Source organism: Melospiza melodia, chromosome 3 (assembly GCF_035770615.1).
Source record: "Melospiza melodia melodia isolate bMelMel2 chromosome 3, bMelMel2.pri, whole genome shotgun sequence".
Taxonomy (NCBI): domain Eukaryota; kingdom Metazoa; phylum Chordata; class Aves; order Passeriformes; family Passerellidae; genus Melospiza; species Melospiza melodia.
Window position 1 is genome coordinate 138120064 of NC_086196.1, and position 17337 is coordinate 138137400.

The following is a 17337-nucleotide window of genomic DNA, read 5'->3' on the forward strand; positions in this document are numbered from 1 at the left end:
TTTTATTTTATTTTATTTTATTTTATTCTATTTTATTTTATTTTATTTTATTTTATTTTATTTTATTTTATTTTATTTTATTTTATTTCTTTTTATTCCATTTAATTCCATTTTATTCAAATTGAGATTAAAGCTACGACCCCTTCCGGCAGGCCAGGCACCAGCTGCAGCAGGTAAATTAATTTAATTTATTTTATTTTATTTTATTCAATTTAATTTAATTTAATTTAATTCAATTCAATTTTATTCCTTTTTATTCCATTTAATTCCATTTTATTCAAATTGAGATTAAAGCTACGACCCCTTCCGGCAGGCGCGGCACCGGCTGCAACAGGTGAATTTATTTTATTTTATTTTATTTTATTTTATTTTATTTTATTTCATTACATTTTGTTACATTTTATTTTATTTTATTAAATTTTATTCCATTTTATTCCTTTTTATTCCATTTAATTCCATTTTATTCAAATTGAGATTAAAGCTGCGACCCCTTCCTGCAGGCGCGGCACCGGCTGCAACAGGTGAATCTAATTAATTAATTAAATTTAATTTTATTTAATTCAATTAAATTTAATTTCATTTAATTTTATTTTATTTTATTAAATTTTATTCCATTTAATTCCATTTTATTCAAATTGAGATTAAAGCTGCGACCCCTTCCTGCAGGCGCAGCACCGGCTGCAACAGGTGAATTAAATTCATTTAATTTAATTTAATTTAATTTAATTTAATTTTATTTTATTTTATTTTATTTTATTTTATTTTATTTTATTTTATTTTATTTTATTTTATTTTATTTTTTATTTTTAATTTATTTTCTTTCATTCCCAGCTGCAGCAGCTGGGGCACAGCGTGGACAAGGTGGAGCTCATTGTGATGGGAGCGAGAATTTGAATTTTTGTGCGATTTTTTTCATTTTTCCTGCAATAATTTGAATTTTTTTTGTAATAATTTGAATTTTTTTTTTGTAATAATTTGAATTTTTTAAAATAATTTTAATTTTTTTAATAATATTTTTGATGTTTAGCTGCAGCAGCTGGGGCACAGCATGGACAAGGTGAAGTTCATTGTGATGGGGGCGAGAATTTGAATTTTTCCTGTAATAATTTGAATTTTTTCTTTAATGATTTGAATTTTTCCTGTAATAATTTTTTTTTATAATTTTATTTATTTAATTTATTTTATTTTATTTTATTTCTTTTATTTCATTTCATTTCCAGCTGCAGCAGCTGGGGCACAGCGTGGACAAGCTGGAGCTCATTGCGATGGGAGCGAGAATTTGAATTTTCCTGTAATAATTTGAATTTTTTTGTGATTTTTTTTCTATTTTGCTTGTGATAATTTGAACTTTTTGCTAATAATTTTTTTTTTGTAATAATTTTAATTTTTTTGTTATATTTTTAATTTCCAGCTGCAGCAGCTGGGGCACAGCGTGGACGAGGTGGAATTCATCGTGATGGGAGCGAGAATTTGAATTTTCTTGTAATAATTTGAATTTTTTTGTGATTTTTTTCATTTTTCCTGTAATAATTTTTTTTTATTTTATTTTATTTTATTTTATTTTATTTTATTTTATTTTATTTTATTTATTTTATTTTTTTATTTTATTTTATTTTTCGCTGCAGCAGCTGGGGCACAGCGTGGACAAGGTGGAGCTCATTGCGATGGGAGTGAGAATTTGAAGTTTTCCTGTAATAATTTGAATTTTTTTGTGATTTTTTCAATTTTTACTGTAATAATTTAAATTTAATTTTATTTTCTTTCATTTCCAGCTGCAGCAGCTGGGGCACAGCGTGGACAAGGTGGAATTCATTGTGATGGCAGCGAGAATTTGAATTTTTGTGCGATTTTTTTCCATTTTTCCTGTAATAATTTGAATTTCTTTGTAATAATTTTTATTTTATTTTATTTTTATTTTATTTTCTTTCATTTCCAGCTGCAGCAGCTGGGGCACAGCGTGGACAGGGTTGAATTCATCGTGATGGCAGCGAGAATTTGAATTTTTTTGTGATTTTTTTTTCCATTTTTCTTGTGATAATTTGAATTTTTTGGTAATAATTTGAATTTTTTTGTAATAATTTTTATTTTATTTTATTTTAATTTATTTTCTTTCATTTCCAGCTGCAGCAGCTGGGGCACAGCGTGGACAGGGTTGAATTCATCGTGATGGGAGCGAGAATTTGAATTTTTTTGTGATTTTTTTCATTTTTCATGTAATAATTTGAATTTTTTGGTAATAATTTGAATTTTTTTGTAATAATTTTTATTTTATTTTATTTTATTTTAATTTCCAGCTGCAGCAGCTGGGGCACAGCGTGGACAAGGTGGAATTCATCGTGATGGCAGTGAGAATTTGAATTTTTGTGCGATTTTTTTTCCATTTTTCCTGTAATAATTTGATTTTTTTTGTAATAATTTTTATTTTATTTTATTTTATTTTAATTTCCAGCTGCAGCAGCTGGGGCACAGCGTGGACAAGGTTGAATTCATCGTGATGGCAGCGAGAATTTGAATTTTTGTGCGATTTTTTCATTTTTCCTCTAATAATTTGAATTTTTTTGTAATAATTTTAATTTTTTTGTAATAATTTTAATTTTTTTGTAATAATTTTAATTTTTTTCTTATATTTTTAATTTCCAGCTGCAGCAGCTGGGGCACAGCGTGGACAAGGTTGAATTCATCGTGATGGCAGCGAGAATTTGAATTTTTCCTGTAATAATTTGAATTTTTTCTTTAATAATTTGAATTTTTCCTGTAATTATTTTATTTTATTTTATTTTATTTTATTTTATTTTATTTTATTTTATTTTATTTTATTTCATTTCCAGCTGCAGCAGCTGGGGCACAGCGTGGACAGGGTTGAATTCATCGTGATGGGAGCGAGAATTTGAATTTTTGTGCGATTTTTTTCATTTTTCCTGTAATAATTTGAATTTTTTTGAAATAATTTGAATTTTTTTTGTTATATTTTTAATTTCCAGCTGCAGCAGCTGGGGCACAGCGTGGACAAGGTGGAATTCATCGTGATGGGAGGGACGTTCATGGCCCTGCCCGAGGATTACCGAGATTTCTTCATCAGGAACCTCCACGACGCCCTGTCCGGGCACACCTCCAACAGCGTGGCCGAGGCTGTCAGGTGGGAAATTATTTATCATTTCAATTATTTATTGATCTATTTTATATTTATTTATAAATATATCCTGTAAATATACCATATTTATGAATATACCATGGAAATTATTCATGAAATTGTGCATTCACACCTGCACCGTGCCCTGTGTGTGCACAGCTCCAACAACGTGGCTGAGGCTGCCAGGTGGGAAATATTTATAATTTCAATTATTTATTGATTTATTTTATATTTATTTATAAATATACCACGTAAATATACCGTATTTAGGAATATACAATGGAAATTATTCATGAAATTGTGCATTCACACCTGCACCATGCCCCGGGCACAGCTCCAGTAACGTCCCTGAGGCTGTCAGGAGGGAAATATTTATAATTTAAATTATTTATTGATCTATTTTATATTTATTTATAAATATACCATGTAAATATACCGTATTTATAAATACACAGTGGAAATTATTCATGAAATTGTGCATTTATAATTGAATAAATGCATCAGGAACCTCCACCATGCCTTATCTGGGCACACCTCAAATAACGTCCCTGAGGCTGCCAGGTGGGAAATATTGAAAATTTAAATTATTTATTTGTCCATTTTATATTTATTTATAAATATACCATGTAATTATATCATATTTATAAATACACAATGGAAATTATTTATGAAATTGTGCATTCACACCTGCACCGTGCCCTGTGTGTGCACACCTCCAATAACGGCCCTGAGGCTGCCAGGAGGGAAATATTGAAAATTTCAATTATTTATTGATCTATTTTATATTTATTTATAAATATACCATGTAAATATACTGTATTTATAAATACACAGTGGAAATTATTCATGAAATTGTGCATTTATAATTGAATAAATGCATCAGGAACCTCCACCATGCCTTATCTGGGCACACCTGCAATAAGGTCCCTGAGGCTGTCAGGAGGGAAATATTGAAAATTTAAATTATTTATTTGTCCATTTTATATTTGTTTATAAACATACCCTGTAAATATACCATATTTATGAATATACAATGGAAATTATTCATGAAATTGTGCATTCACACCTGCACCGTGCCCTGTGCACAGCTCCAACAATGTGGCTGAGGCTGCCAGGTGGGAAATAATTCCAAATTGATATTATTTATTTTTATATTTATAAATATACAGTTTCAATTTTATGAAATTGTGCATTTGTAATGTAATAAATACGTCAGGAACCTGCGCCGTCCCCTGGGTACAGCTCCAACAGCGTGGCCGAGGCTGTCAGGTGGGAAATAATTCCAAATTTGTATTATTTACTTTTATATTTATAAATATACAGTTTAAATTTTATGAAATTGTGCATTTATAATGTAATAAATACGTCAGGAACCTGCACCGTCCCCTGGGTACAGCTCCAACAACGTGGCTGAGGCTGCCAGGTGGGAAATAATTCCAAATTGATATTATTTATTTTTATATTTATAAGTATACAGTTTAAATTTTATGAAATTGTGCATTTGTAATGTAATAAATACGTCAGGAACCTGCGCCGTGCCCTGGGCACAGCTCCAATAAGGTCCCTGAGGCTCTCAGGTTTGAAAACAATTCCTGAATTTTTGCTTCCCTTCCCACAAGGGAAGACCCCAGAGAAGGTGAGTGCGGAAACAGGAATACCCTAACGTGAGAAACACGACCTGGATTCGTTCTGTATTGCAAAGTTGTAAAAAGACAGGAAAACAAACAATGTAAAGTTTCATCCCCAACATCTTTTAAAATTGAACATCAGCATTAGCAACGTTAGCAAAATCTGTGCCCAAATTAAGAGGCTGAGGGAAAAGCTGAAAACTCAAACTGCATTTAAAGTCCGGTGATGAGGTTTTCTTTGTTTGAAGAGTTGATGGTCGTCTTTGCAGAGTTGATGTCTCAGTCTTGAATCTTTGTTGCATTTTTGGAGTTTGGCTGTAGAAATGTCGAGTCCAGCTTTTTGGATTTCAGTCCCGACACCAGCACAGCTTTGCTGCATCTCTGTCTGCGTTGACAAACACTGGATGTGGCGCCTGCTGCCATGATCCAGTTGAGGTGTTAGAAATGGGTTGGACTTGATGATCTCACAGGTCTCCTCCAGCCTACAATTTCTGTGATTCTGTGATTCTGTTGAAGTTGTGATGAGCAGATCATTTATGCAGTAGTAGAATCTTGAATCTTGGAAATTGCTGTGAACTGAGGACCAGACTTGTACAACAAGACATGAGTAGGTTATATACATCACGACAATCACATCCTGTGACAGGTAGAAAGTCACTTTGGTTGGAATTTTTACACGTGACAATCATTTTGTGACGTGACCAGCTCAGGGGGAATATTCACCCATTGCCAGTGGGTGTTGGAATAGGAATCCCAACATGACCAATTGGATTGTGCCAGGCCCAGTCTGGCCCTCGCTGCTGTGCTGTGTCACCCCAGAGACACCTTGGCTTGCTGGAGATGGCAGGAGGAGAGCTTCAGGCAATGGTGAAGAGAAAAAGGAGAGGATTCTGCTGGAGGGTTTAATGTCCAGAGGTTTAAGAATCCCAACATGACCAGTGAGATTGTGCCAGGCCCAGTCTGGCCCTCGCTGCTGTGCTGTGTCACCCCAGAGACACCTTGGCTTGCTGGAGGTTGCAGCTGGGCACTGAACAAGGCCAGGCTTGTTAGGAACCCCGTTTACCTCAGGAGGAGAACTTCAGGTGACGGTGAAGAGAAAATGAGAGGATTCTGCTGGAGGGTTTAATGTCCAGAGGTTTAAGAATCCAAATATTACAGTTGGATTGTGCCCGGGCCGGTCTGGCCCTCGCTGCCGGGCCAGAGGCAGCAGCTGTGGTGTGTCACCCCAGAGACACCTTGGCTTGCTGGAGGTTGCAGCTGGGCACTGATCAAGGCCAGGCTTGTTGGAACCCCGTTTACCTCAGGAGGAGAACTTCAGGTGATGGTGAAGAGAAAAGGAGAGGATTCTGCTGGAGGGTTTAATGTCCAGAGGTTCATTCCATGGTTACAGAGGTCTGAACGTGAGCAGCTGCTCCAACAGAATCCCCCCGCATGCTCTGATCACCTTTTTAAGCTCAGGGACAGGGGAGGGGAGGGGACAGGTGAGCACCAACCAGGTGAGAGGGGCGGGGTCTCAGGGGGGGATGACACCCAGACAGGCCAATGAGCTCTGGGCATGAGGGGCGTCCTTTGAACTCGACCAACCACAGGAGGCCTTGCTGGGATGTTAAACCTGATTGACAGGACTCACTCAGCATGGGGGCGAGGGGGAAGGGAGAGAGGCACAGGCACACCTGGGGAAGGGAGAGAGGCACGGGCACACCTGGGGAAGGGAGAGAGGCACAGGCACACCTGGGGAAGGGAGAGAGGCACGGGCACACCTGGGGAAGGGAGAGAGGCACGGGCACAACTGGGGAAGGGAGAGAGGCACAGGCACACCTGGGGAAGGGAGAGAGGCACAGGCACACCTGGGGAAGGGAGAGAGGCACGGGCACACCTGGGGAAGGGAGAGAGGCACGGGCACACCTGGGGAAGGGAGAGAGGCACAGGCACACCTGGGGAAGGGAGAGAGGCACAGGCACACCTGGGGAGGGGAGAGAGGCACGGGCACACCTGGGGAAGGGAGAGAGGCACGGGCACACCTGGGGAAGGGAGAGAGGCACAGGCACACCTGGGGGAGGGAGAGAGGCACGGGCACACCTGGGGAAGGGAGAGAGGCACAGGCACACCTGGGGGAGGGAGAGAGGCACGGGCACACCTGGGGAAGGGAGAGAGGCACGGGCACACCTGGGGAAGGGAGAGAGGCACAGGCACACCTGGGGAAGGGAGAGAGGCACAGGCACACCTGGGGAGGGGAGAGAGGCACAGGCACACCTGGGGAGGGGAGAGAGGCACAGGCACACCTGGGGAAGGGAGAGAGGCACGGGCACACCTGGGGAAGGGAGAGAGGCACGGGCACACCTGGGGAAGGGAGAGAGGCACAGGCACACCTGGGGGAGGGAGAGAGGCACGGGCACACCTGGGGAAGGGAGAGAGGCACAGGCACACCTGGGGGAGGGAGAGAGGCACAGGCACACCTGGGGAAGGGAGAGAGGCACGGGCACACCTGGGGAAGGGAGAGAGGCACAGGCACACCTGGGGAAGGGAGAGAGGCACAGGCACACCTGGGGAGGGGAGAGAGGCACAGGCACACCTGGGGAGGGGAGAGAGGCACGGGCACACCTGGGGAAGGGAGAGAGGCACGGGCACACCTGGGGAAGGGAGAGAGGCACAGGCACACCTGGGGAAGGGAGAGAGGTGGAGGCACACCTGGGGAAGGGAGAGAGGCACAGGCACACCTGGGGAAGGGAGAGAGGCACAGGCACACCTGGGGAAGGGAGAGAGGCACGGGCACACCTGGGGAAGGGGAGAGAGGCACAGGCACACCTGGGGAAGGGGAACAGAGGTGGAGGCACACCTGGGGAAGGGAGAGAGGCACGGGCACACCTGGGGAAGGGAGAGAGGCACAGGCACACCTGGGGAAGGGAGAGAGGCACAGGCACACCTGGGGAAGGGAGAGAGGCACAGGCACACCTGGGGAAGGGAGAGAGGCACGGGCACACCTGGGGAAGGGAGAGAGGCACAGGCACACCTGGGGAAGGGAGAGAGGCACAGGCACACCTGGGGAAGGGAGAGAGGCACGGGCACACCTGGGGAAGGGGAACAGAGGTGGAGGCACACCTGGGGAAGGAAGGGAGTTTACAACAGCGAGTGGGTACCAGAGCTGTGTCTGCGCCGGTGGCATGCGCCGTTTCTGAGGGTGAACGACAGAGGGTTGCCATTGATGTCAAATAGTCAGTGACAGAATTTAGCAAGATGCTTTCTTTTCCGGCATCCAGGGCAAATAGAAATTTGATTTGATGTCCCACAACAATCTTTTTTAAGGTGCTTTAGTTTTCCACAACCTGTCGCAGACATTTCTCCACAGAAATCCCCTCAGTGCCGGGCAGGGGGGGATTCACATCCTGAACTCTCCTCTTGCCACAGACATTTCTCCACAGAAATCCTTTCTTTCGGATTTCTGCGTCTTCGGGAGGCCAGAGGCTCCGGAAGACAAGGCAAACAATTATTATCAGCTGCTGGGGAATGCAACAGGGACACCTTGATTGGCTCATTTCCTGTGTTTATAATTACAACAGGGACGCCTTGATTGGCTCATTTCCTGTGTTTATAATAACAACAGGGACACCTTGATTGGCTCATTTCCTGTGTTTATAATACCAACAGGGACACCTTGATTGGCTCATTTCCTATGTTTATAATAACAACAGGAACGCCTTGATTGGCTCATTTCCTGTGTTTATAATAACAACAGGGACGCCTTGATTGGCTCATTTCCTGTGTTTATAATAACAACAGGGACACCTTGATTGGCTCATTTCCTGTGTTTATAATAACAACAGGGACACCTTGATTGGCTCATTTCCTGTGTTTATAATAACAGGGACGCCTGGATTGGCTCATTTCCTGTGTTTATAATAACAACAGGGACACCTTGATTGGCTCATTTCCTGTGTTTATAATAACAGGGACACCTTGATTGGCTCATTTCCTGTGTTTATAATAACAACAGGGACACCTTAATTGGCTCATTTCCTGTGTTTATAATAACAACAGGAACACCTTGATTGGCTCATTTCCTGTGTTTATAATAATAACAGGGACACCTTGATTGGCTCATTTCCTGTGTTTATAATAACAACAGGAACACCTTGATTGGCTCATTTCCTGTGTTTATAATAACAACAGGGACACCTTGATTGGCTCATTTCCTGTGTTTATAATAACAACAGGAACACCTGGATTGGCTCATTTCCTGTGTTTATAATAACAACAGGGACACCTTGATTGGCTCATTTCCTGTGTTTATAATAACAGGGACGCCTTGATTGGCTCATTTCCTGTGTTTATAATAACAGGGACACCTTGATTGGCTCATTTCCTGTGTTTATAATAACAACAGGGACACCTTGATTGGCTCATTTCCTGTGTTTATAATAACAACAGGAACACCTTGATTGGCTCATTTCCTGTGTTTATAATAACAACAGGGACACCTTGATTGGCTCATTTCCTGTGTTTATAATAACAGGGACGCCTGGATTGGCTCATTTCCTGTGTTTATAATAACAACAGGGACACCTTGATTGGCTCATTTCCTGTGTTTATAATATCAACAGGGACACCTTGATTGGCTCATTTCCTGTGTTTATAATAACAGGGATGCCTTGATTGGCTCATTTCCTGTGTTTATAATAATAACAGGGACACCTTGATTGGCTCATTTCCTGTGTTTATAATAACAACAGGAACACCTTGATTGGCTCATTTCCTGTGTTTATAATAACAACAGGGACACCTTGATTGGCTCATTTCCTGTGTTTATAATAACAACAGGAACACCTTGATTGGCTCATTTCCTGTGTTTATAATAACAACAGGGACACCTTGATTGGCTCATTTCCTGTGTTTATAATATCAACAGGGACGCCTTAATTGGCTCATTTCCTGTGTTTATAATAACAGGGACACCTTGATTGGCTCATTTCCTGTGTTTATAATAACAACAGGGACACCTTGATTGGCTCATTTCCTGTGTTTATAATAACAACAGGAACACCTTGATTGGCTCATTTCCTGTGTTTATAATAACAGGAACACCTTGATTGGCTCATTTCCTGTGTTTATAATATCAACAGGGACACCTTGATTGGCTCATTTCCTGTGTTTATAATAACAGGGACGCCTTGATTGGCTCATTTCCTGTGTTTATAATAATAACAGGAACACCTTGATTGGCTCATTTCCTGTGTTTATAATAACAACAGGAACACCTTGATTGGCTCATTTCCTGTGTTTATAATAACAACAGGGACACCTTGATTGGCTCATTTCCTGTGTTTATAATAACAGGAATGCCTTGATTGGCTCATTTCCTGTGTTTATAATAACAGGGACACCTTGATTGGCTCATTTCCTGTGTTTATAATAACAACAGGGACACCTTGATTGGCTCATTTCCTGTGTTTATAATAACAACAGGAACACCTTGATTGGCTCATTTCCGGTGTTTATAATAACAGGAACACCTTGATTGGCTCATTTCCTGTGTTTATAATAACAACAGGGACACCTTGATTGGCTCATTTCCTGTGTTTATAATAACAACAGGAACACCTTGATTGGCTCATTTCCTGTGTTTATAATAACAGGAACACCTTGATTGGCTCATTTCCTGTGTTTATAATAACAACAGGGACACCTTGATTGGCTCATTTCCTGTGTTTATAATAACAACAGGAACACCTTGATTGGCGCATTTCCTGTGTTTATAATAACAGGGACACCTTGATTGGCTCATTTCCTGTGTTTATAATAACAACAGGGACACCTTGATTGGCTCATTTTCTGTGTTTATAATAACAGGGACACCTTGATTGGCTCATTTCCTGTGTTTATAATAACAGGGACACCTTGATTGGTTCATTTCCTGTGTTTATAATAACAACAGGAACACCTTGATTGGCTCATTTCCTGTGTTTATAATAACAACAGGAACACCTTGATTGGCTCATTTCCTGTGTTTATAATAACAGGGACACCTTGATTGGCTCATTTCCTGTGTTTATAATAACAACAGGGACACCTTGATTGGCTCATTTCCTGTGTTTATAATAACAACAGGGACACCTTGATTGGCTCATTTCCTGTGTTTATAATAACAGGGACACCTTGATTGGCTCATTTCCGATGTTTATAATTAAGGGCCAATCACCAGTGCAAGCCAGGGGCCTGAGTCCTTGAACTCAACTTTGTTGTGGATTCTTTCTGTCTATTCTTAGCCAGCTTAGCTGCTCTGCAAACCTCTCTCTATATTCTAATTAGTGTAGTAATAATGTATTATATATAATATCGTAATAAATCAGCCTTCTGATCAAGAAACAAGATTCACCGTCTCTCTGTCACCAGCAGCGCCCACTCGGGCGCGGTAATAACAACCAAAGCAGACAGGCTTTTCATTAGGGTTTGTTTGTACGGCATGAACAGAATTTTCTCAACGTTTTTCTTGTTTTTCTGAAAGCTTTTCAATTTTATCCATTCGTCGTGTCAAATCGCGTTCCAGTGTTCTTTTCCAAAGCATTGACCTGTGAATTTGCAGCAAACTCCTAAGTTTACTGCGAGCTGTTAGCATCTGTGTGATTGTTGCAGGCTGATCAGGCAAAACTAAAATAATTTTTCTCCGTTCATCATTAGCGTTTACAGAAGCAAGATTTTGAATGATGTAAGAGCGGGCTTGTTCATCTGGACACTGCTTGAATTAATTTATCTAAAAAAGAACCATAAGATTCAGTTTCATTTTATTTGATCAGTGGATAAGAGTTAAAATGAGAGCCAGCAGGCTCAAATGAAAGCAAGGCTTTTTTAGCAGCATTTTTAATATCTGTTCACACAGGCCTGGGCAGTTCAGCTGCTTCATTTTCAGGGCTGTTGTGAGGGGAATCACCCCCTAATTGAGCAACATCTAGATTGGCATAATCTATTTGTATTATATTATATGTAAATGTTATATATTATAATATGTATATATTATAAAGTATTTGCATATCCTCCAACCACCTTGCTAAGTACTTTTTTCCATCGTAATTCCCATAGTAGGAGCTGTGAATTGGTTAAAATCAGAGAAGCCACATTCCTGCAATCAGCAGGAACTAAATCAGAAGAGTTAAAAGTGTTTTTCAACACACTGTTAAAATAGGGAGAAGAAAATCCACTTTCTTTCAAAGCTTGTCGCAAATCTTTTATATCACGACGATCGAGCCTTGCATATTTTGGATTTCTATATAATCTTATAAAACAAAGCCTGGTTCATAGGAGGCAAAGAACAGAGCTCTGTTCGTGCTGACCTCCTAAAAATAAACATTAAATCACCTTGTTGCCCTCCCAAAGGCAATTCCACAGAGGCCTGATGTGATTTGTCACATCTGCAGCTTGGGAAACTTTTCTGCAATGATAACAAAACTCCCAAGTTTTGGGTCGGCATAAAATGATGTGAATGAGCTCCCTGAGGAGCCGTGTCCTTCACAAAGTCTTTTTCCGACTTATTTTTTATTTTATTTCGATCAAATCCCACTTGCGAAGAGCAGCGGGGGATTTTTGTTGGGTTTTTTGAGCGAGAAAAAGTGGGAGGAAAAAAAAGAAAGAGATCAAAGAAATAATGAAAGAAATCAAAGAAATCAAAGGAGCTCAAGGGTTTGGGGAAAATTGGAATGAAGTCGCAGCTTTGAAATACAAAAAATTGGATTTAAAATCATCTCTGGTGGAAATGATTTTAAAAGTTTTGGGTAGGCATAAAATGATGTGAATGAGCTCCCTGAGGAGCCGTGTCCTTCACAAAGTCTTTTTCCAACTTATTTTTTATTTTATTTCGATCAAATCCCACTTGCGAAGAGCAGCGGGGGATTTTTGTTGGGTTTTTTGAGCGAGAAAAAGTGGGAGGAAAAAAAAGAAAGAGATCAAAGAAATAATGAAAGAAATCAAAGAAATCAAAGGAGCTCAAGGGTTTGGGGAAAATTGGAATGAAGTCGCAGCTTTGGAATACAAAAAATTGGATTTAAAATCATTTCTGGTGGAAATGATTTTAAAAGTTTTGGGTAGGCATAAAATGATGTGAATGAGCTCCCTGAGGAGCCGTGTCCTTCACAAAGTCCTTTTCCAACTTATTTTTTATTTTATTTCGATCAAATCCCACTTGCGAAGAGCAGCGGGGGATTTTTGTTGGGTTTTTTGAGCGAGAAAAAGTGGGAGGAAAAAAAAGAAATAAATGAAAGAAATGAAAGAAATCAAAGGAGCTCAAGGGTTTGGCGCCCTCCAGTGGGAAATTGGAATGAAGTCGCAGCTTTGAAATAGAAAAAATTGGATTTAAAATCATTTCTGGTGGAAATGATGGATTTAAAATAATTTAATTTAGAGGTGAGAGCTCTAAAATCAGATTTTTATCAAGCGTTCCTTTCAAAATCACAAGAATTTTAACTTTTCCCTGGTCTGTTGAAGCAGCCTTGCTTTCATGCTCTGCCCGTCCTCTGTCACGCCTTCACGTCACGTGGAATAATTTCTGTTACTCCTGGATCTTCCATCCTACAAACTTCTTTTAACCATTTCCTAAAAATCCTCTAACCTTATGGATTCCAACAAAAAAATACCCCAAAAAACCAAAAAAAAACCCCCAAAAACCCCCCAAAAATAGCTAAAAAAAAACACCAAAAAAAACCCCAAAAATACCCAAAAAAAAACCCCCAAAAACCCCCCAAAAATAGCTAAAAAAAACCAAAAAAAACCCCAAAAATAGCTAAAAAAAACCAAAAAAAAAACCCCAAAAAACCCCCCAAAAATAGCTTAAAAAAAAAACCCAAAAAAACCCCCAAAAACCCCCAAAAAATACCCCAAAAAACCCAAAAAAACCCCCAAAATACCTAAAAAAGCCCCCCCAAAAAACCCCAAAACCCCCAAAAATACCCAAAAAAAACCCCAAAAAATCTGATTTTAGAGCTCTCACCTCTAAATTAAATTATTTTAAATCCATCATTTCCACCAGACATGATTTTAAATCCAATTTTTTGTATTCCAAAGCTGCGACTTCATTCCAATTTCCCACTGGAGGGCGCCAAACCCTTGAGCTCCTTTGATTTCTTTGATTTCTTTGATTTCTTTCATTTATTTCTTTTTTTTCCTCCCACTTTTTCTCGCTCAAAAAACCCAACAAAAATCCCCCGCTGCTCTTCCCAAGTGGGATTTGATCAAAATAAAATAAAAAATAAGTTGGAAAAAGACTTTGTGAAGGACACGGCTCCTCAGGGAGCTCATTCACATCATTTTATGCCGACCCAAAACTTTCATATTTTTAATATATTTTTAATATAAATATTTTTAATATAAAATATTTTTAATATAAAATCATTTCCACCAGAAATTATTTTAAATCCAATTTTTTGTATTTCAAAGCTGCGACTTCATTCCAATTTTCCCCAAACCCTTGAGCTCCTGTGATTTCTTTGATTTCTTTCATTATTTCTTTCATTTATTTCTTTTTTTTCCTCCCACTTTTTCTCGCTCAAAAAACCCAACAAAAATCCCCCGCTGCTCTTCGCAAGTGGGATTTGATCGAAATAAAATAAAAAATAAGTTGGAAAAAGACTTTGTGAAGGACACGGCTCCTCAGGGAGCTCATTCACATCCTTGCAGTGATTCATGCTCTGGCAAGTCCATATTTTATTTTATCTTTTATTTATTTTTTTTTTTTCTGCTGTTGCAGGTGTTTTTGCTGATTTTATTGAGCCTAAAATCATTTTTCAAGCTGCTGGGCAGATAAGAAAGGGAAAAAAAAAATATTTAATTTTTATGTTTTAAAGGCAAAGCGACACCGGGAGAAAAAAAATCACTGGGGGTTCCTCAGCAGATAAATATCAAAATTTCTATTTTTAACATCAAAATCAAGGTTTATAGTTTTAACATGAAAATCAAGGTTTATATTTTTAACATCGAAATTAAGGTTTATACTTTTAATATAAAAATCATGGTTTAAATTTTTAACATAAGGTTTATATTTTTAACATAAGATTTATATTTTTAACATCAAAATCAAGGTTTATATTTTTAATATCAAAATTAAGGCTTATATTTTTAATAGAAGGTTTATATTTTTAACATGAAAATTAAGGTTTATATTTTTAATATAAAAATTAAGGTTTATATTTTTATTATAAAAATCAAGGTTTAAATTTTTAACATAAGGTTTATATTTTTAACATAAGGTTTATATTTTTAACATCGAAATCAAGGTTTATATTTTTAATATAAAAATTAAGGCTTATATTTTTAATAGAAGGTTTATATTTTTAATATAAAAATCGAGGCTTATATTTTTAATATAAGGTTTATATTTTTAACATGAAAATCAAGGTTTATATTTTTAACATGAAAATCAAGGTTTATGTTTTTAATATAAAAATCAAGGTTTAAATTTTTAACATGGAAATCAAGGTTTATTTTTTTAATATCAAAATCCAGGGTTATATTTTTAATATAAAAAGGTTTAAATTTTTAACATAAGGTTTATATTTTTAACATAAGGTTTATATTTTTAACATCGAAATCAAGGTTTATATTTTTAATATCAAAATTAAGGCTTATATTTTTAATAGAAGGTTTATATTTTTAACATGAAAATTAAGTTTTATATTTTTAACATCAAAATCAAGGTTTGTATTTTTAACATAAGGTTTATATTTTTAACATGGAAATCAAGGTTTATATTTTTAATATCAAAATCAAGGTTTATATTTTTAATATAAAAATCAAGGTTTAAATTTTTAACATGGAAATCAAGGTTTATATTTTTAATATCAAAATCAAGGTTTATATTTTTAATATAAAAATCAAGGTTATAATTTTTAACATGGAAATCAAGGTTTATATTTTTATTATCAAAATCAAGGTTTATATTTTTAATATAAAAATCGAGGTGTAAATTTTTAACATAAGGTTTATATTTTTAACATAAGATTTATATTTTCAACATGAAAATCAAGGTTTATGTTTATAACATAAAAATCAAGGTTTCTATATTTAATATAAGGTTTATATTTTTTATATAAAAATCAAGGTTTATATTTTTAAGATGAAAATCAAGGTTTATATTTTGTTAAAATATATTTTTACTATAAAAACCACTCTGTGGGAGTTGCTGGAGTTGCATTGGGAGGGCTGGAATTTATTTCTGTTTGTGGCCAGGATTCAGCTCCTCCAGGGGGAAAAAATCCACTGAATTAGAGATAAAACTGGATTTTTTACAGCTTTAAAATTGGAAATTTTGGGGATGGTGAAATCTCCTGCACAGGGAGATTTTTCCTTGGAAATTTGGATTTTTGGCACCACTGTCAGGACTGAAGAGCTCTGAGGGCTTTTCCCTGTTGGGATCTCAGTGGGATCTGCAGGATTCATTTCTTGGCCAAATCTTTATTTCAATTCAGGTTTTATTCAGAGATTCCTTAAGAATGACAAATGGAGATTGGGAGATCTGGATTTCCTTGGAGAAATGGGAATTTCCTTGGAGATTTTTCCAAGATTTTTCCTTGGAAATTCTCCCCGTCCAGGGGCTGCTGTGGGGATTTTTGGCGCCACTCCCATGGCGGAGGAGCTCTGAGGGCTTTTCCCTGTTGGGATCTGAAAGGATTTATTTCTTGGCCAAATCTTTAAATAAATTTCGATTTTGTGCAGGGATTCCTTCATTGGGAAAGGCCCTCGAGCCAGGTTGGTGCCATCCTGGTCACTCCTGGATGGAAACAGGAATGTGGAGGAGCACCGAACAGGCAGCAGGGAAAAACCCTGAAATTACAGATGAAATGTAAATTTTGTACAGGTTTAAAATTGTGGAGTTGTGGGATGGTCAGATCTCCTGCACAGGGAGATTTTTCCTTGGAAATTTGGATTTTTGGCACCACTCCCATGGCTGAGGAGTTCTGAGGGCTTTTCCCTGTTGGGGTCTCAGTGGGATCTGCAGGATTCATTTCTTGGCCAAATCTTTATTTCAATTTCGATTTTGTAAGGAGATTTTGTTCATGTGGGACAGGATCTTGAGACTTGGGAGAATCTCAGAGTCCTGGCACGGTTTGGGTTGGAATCTCAGAATTCTGGAGTGGTTTGGGTTGGAATCTCAGAATTCTGATGAGGTTTGGGTTGGAATCTCAGAATTCTGGCACGGTTTGGGTTGGAATCTCAGAATTCTGGCACGGTTTGGGTTGGAATCTCAGAATTCTGATGAGGTTTGGGTTGGAATCTCAGAATTCTGGTGAATTTTGGGTTGGAATCTCAGAATCCTGGCCTGGTTTGGGTTGGAATCTCAGAATCCTGGCGTGGTTTGGGTTGGAATCTCAGAATCCTGGCACGGTTTGGGTTGGAATCTCAGAATTCTGATGTGGTTTGGGTTGGAATCTCAGAATTCTGGACTGGTTTGTGTTGGAATCTCAGAATCCTGGCGTGGTTTGTGTTGGAATCTCAGAATCCTGGCACGGTTTGGGTTGGAATCTCAGAAACCTGGCACGGTTTGGGTTGGAATCTCAGAATCCTGGCACGGTTTGGGTTGGAATCTCAGAATTCTGGAGTGGT

At 38.3% G+C, this 17337-nt stretch overlaps 1 protein-coding gene across 1 annotated transcript in view; it reads left to right on the plus strand.

Annotated features, from left to right (window-relative positions):
* Window positions 1-17337, plus strand: part of ELP3 (elongator acetyltransferase complex subunit 3) — a 420642-nt gene that overhangs the window by 16183 nt on the left and 387122 nt on the right. The window contains exon 6 of the mRNA XM_063153391.1: window positions 2982-3202. Coding sequence (XP_063009461.1) covers window positions 2982-3202 — 221 coding nt within the window. The remainder of the gene's footprint in view (window positions 1-2981; window positions 3203-17337) is intronic.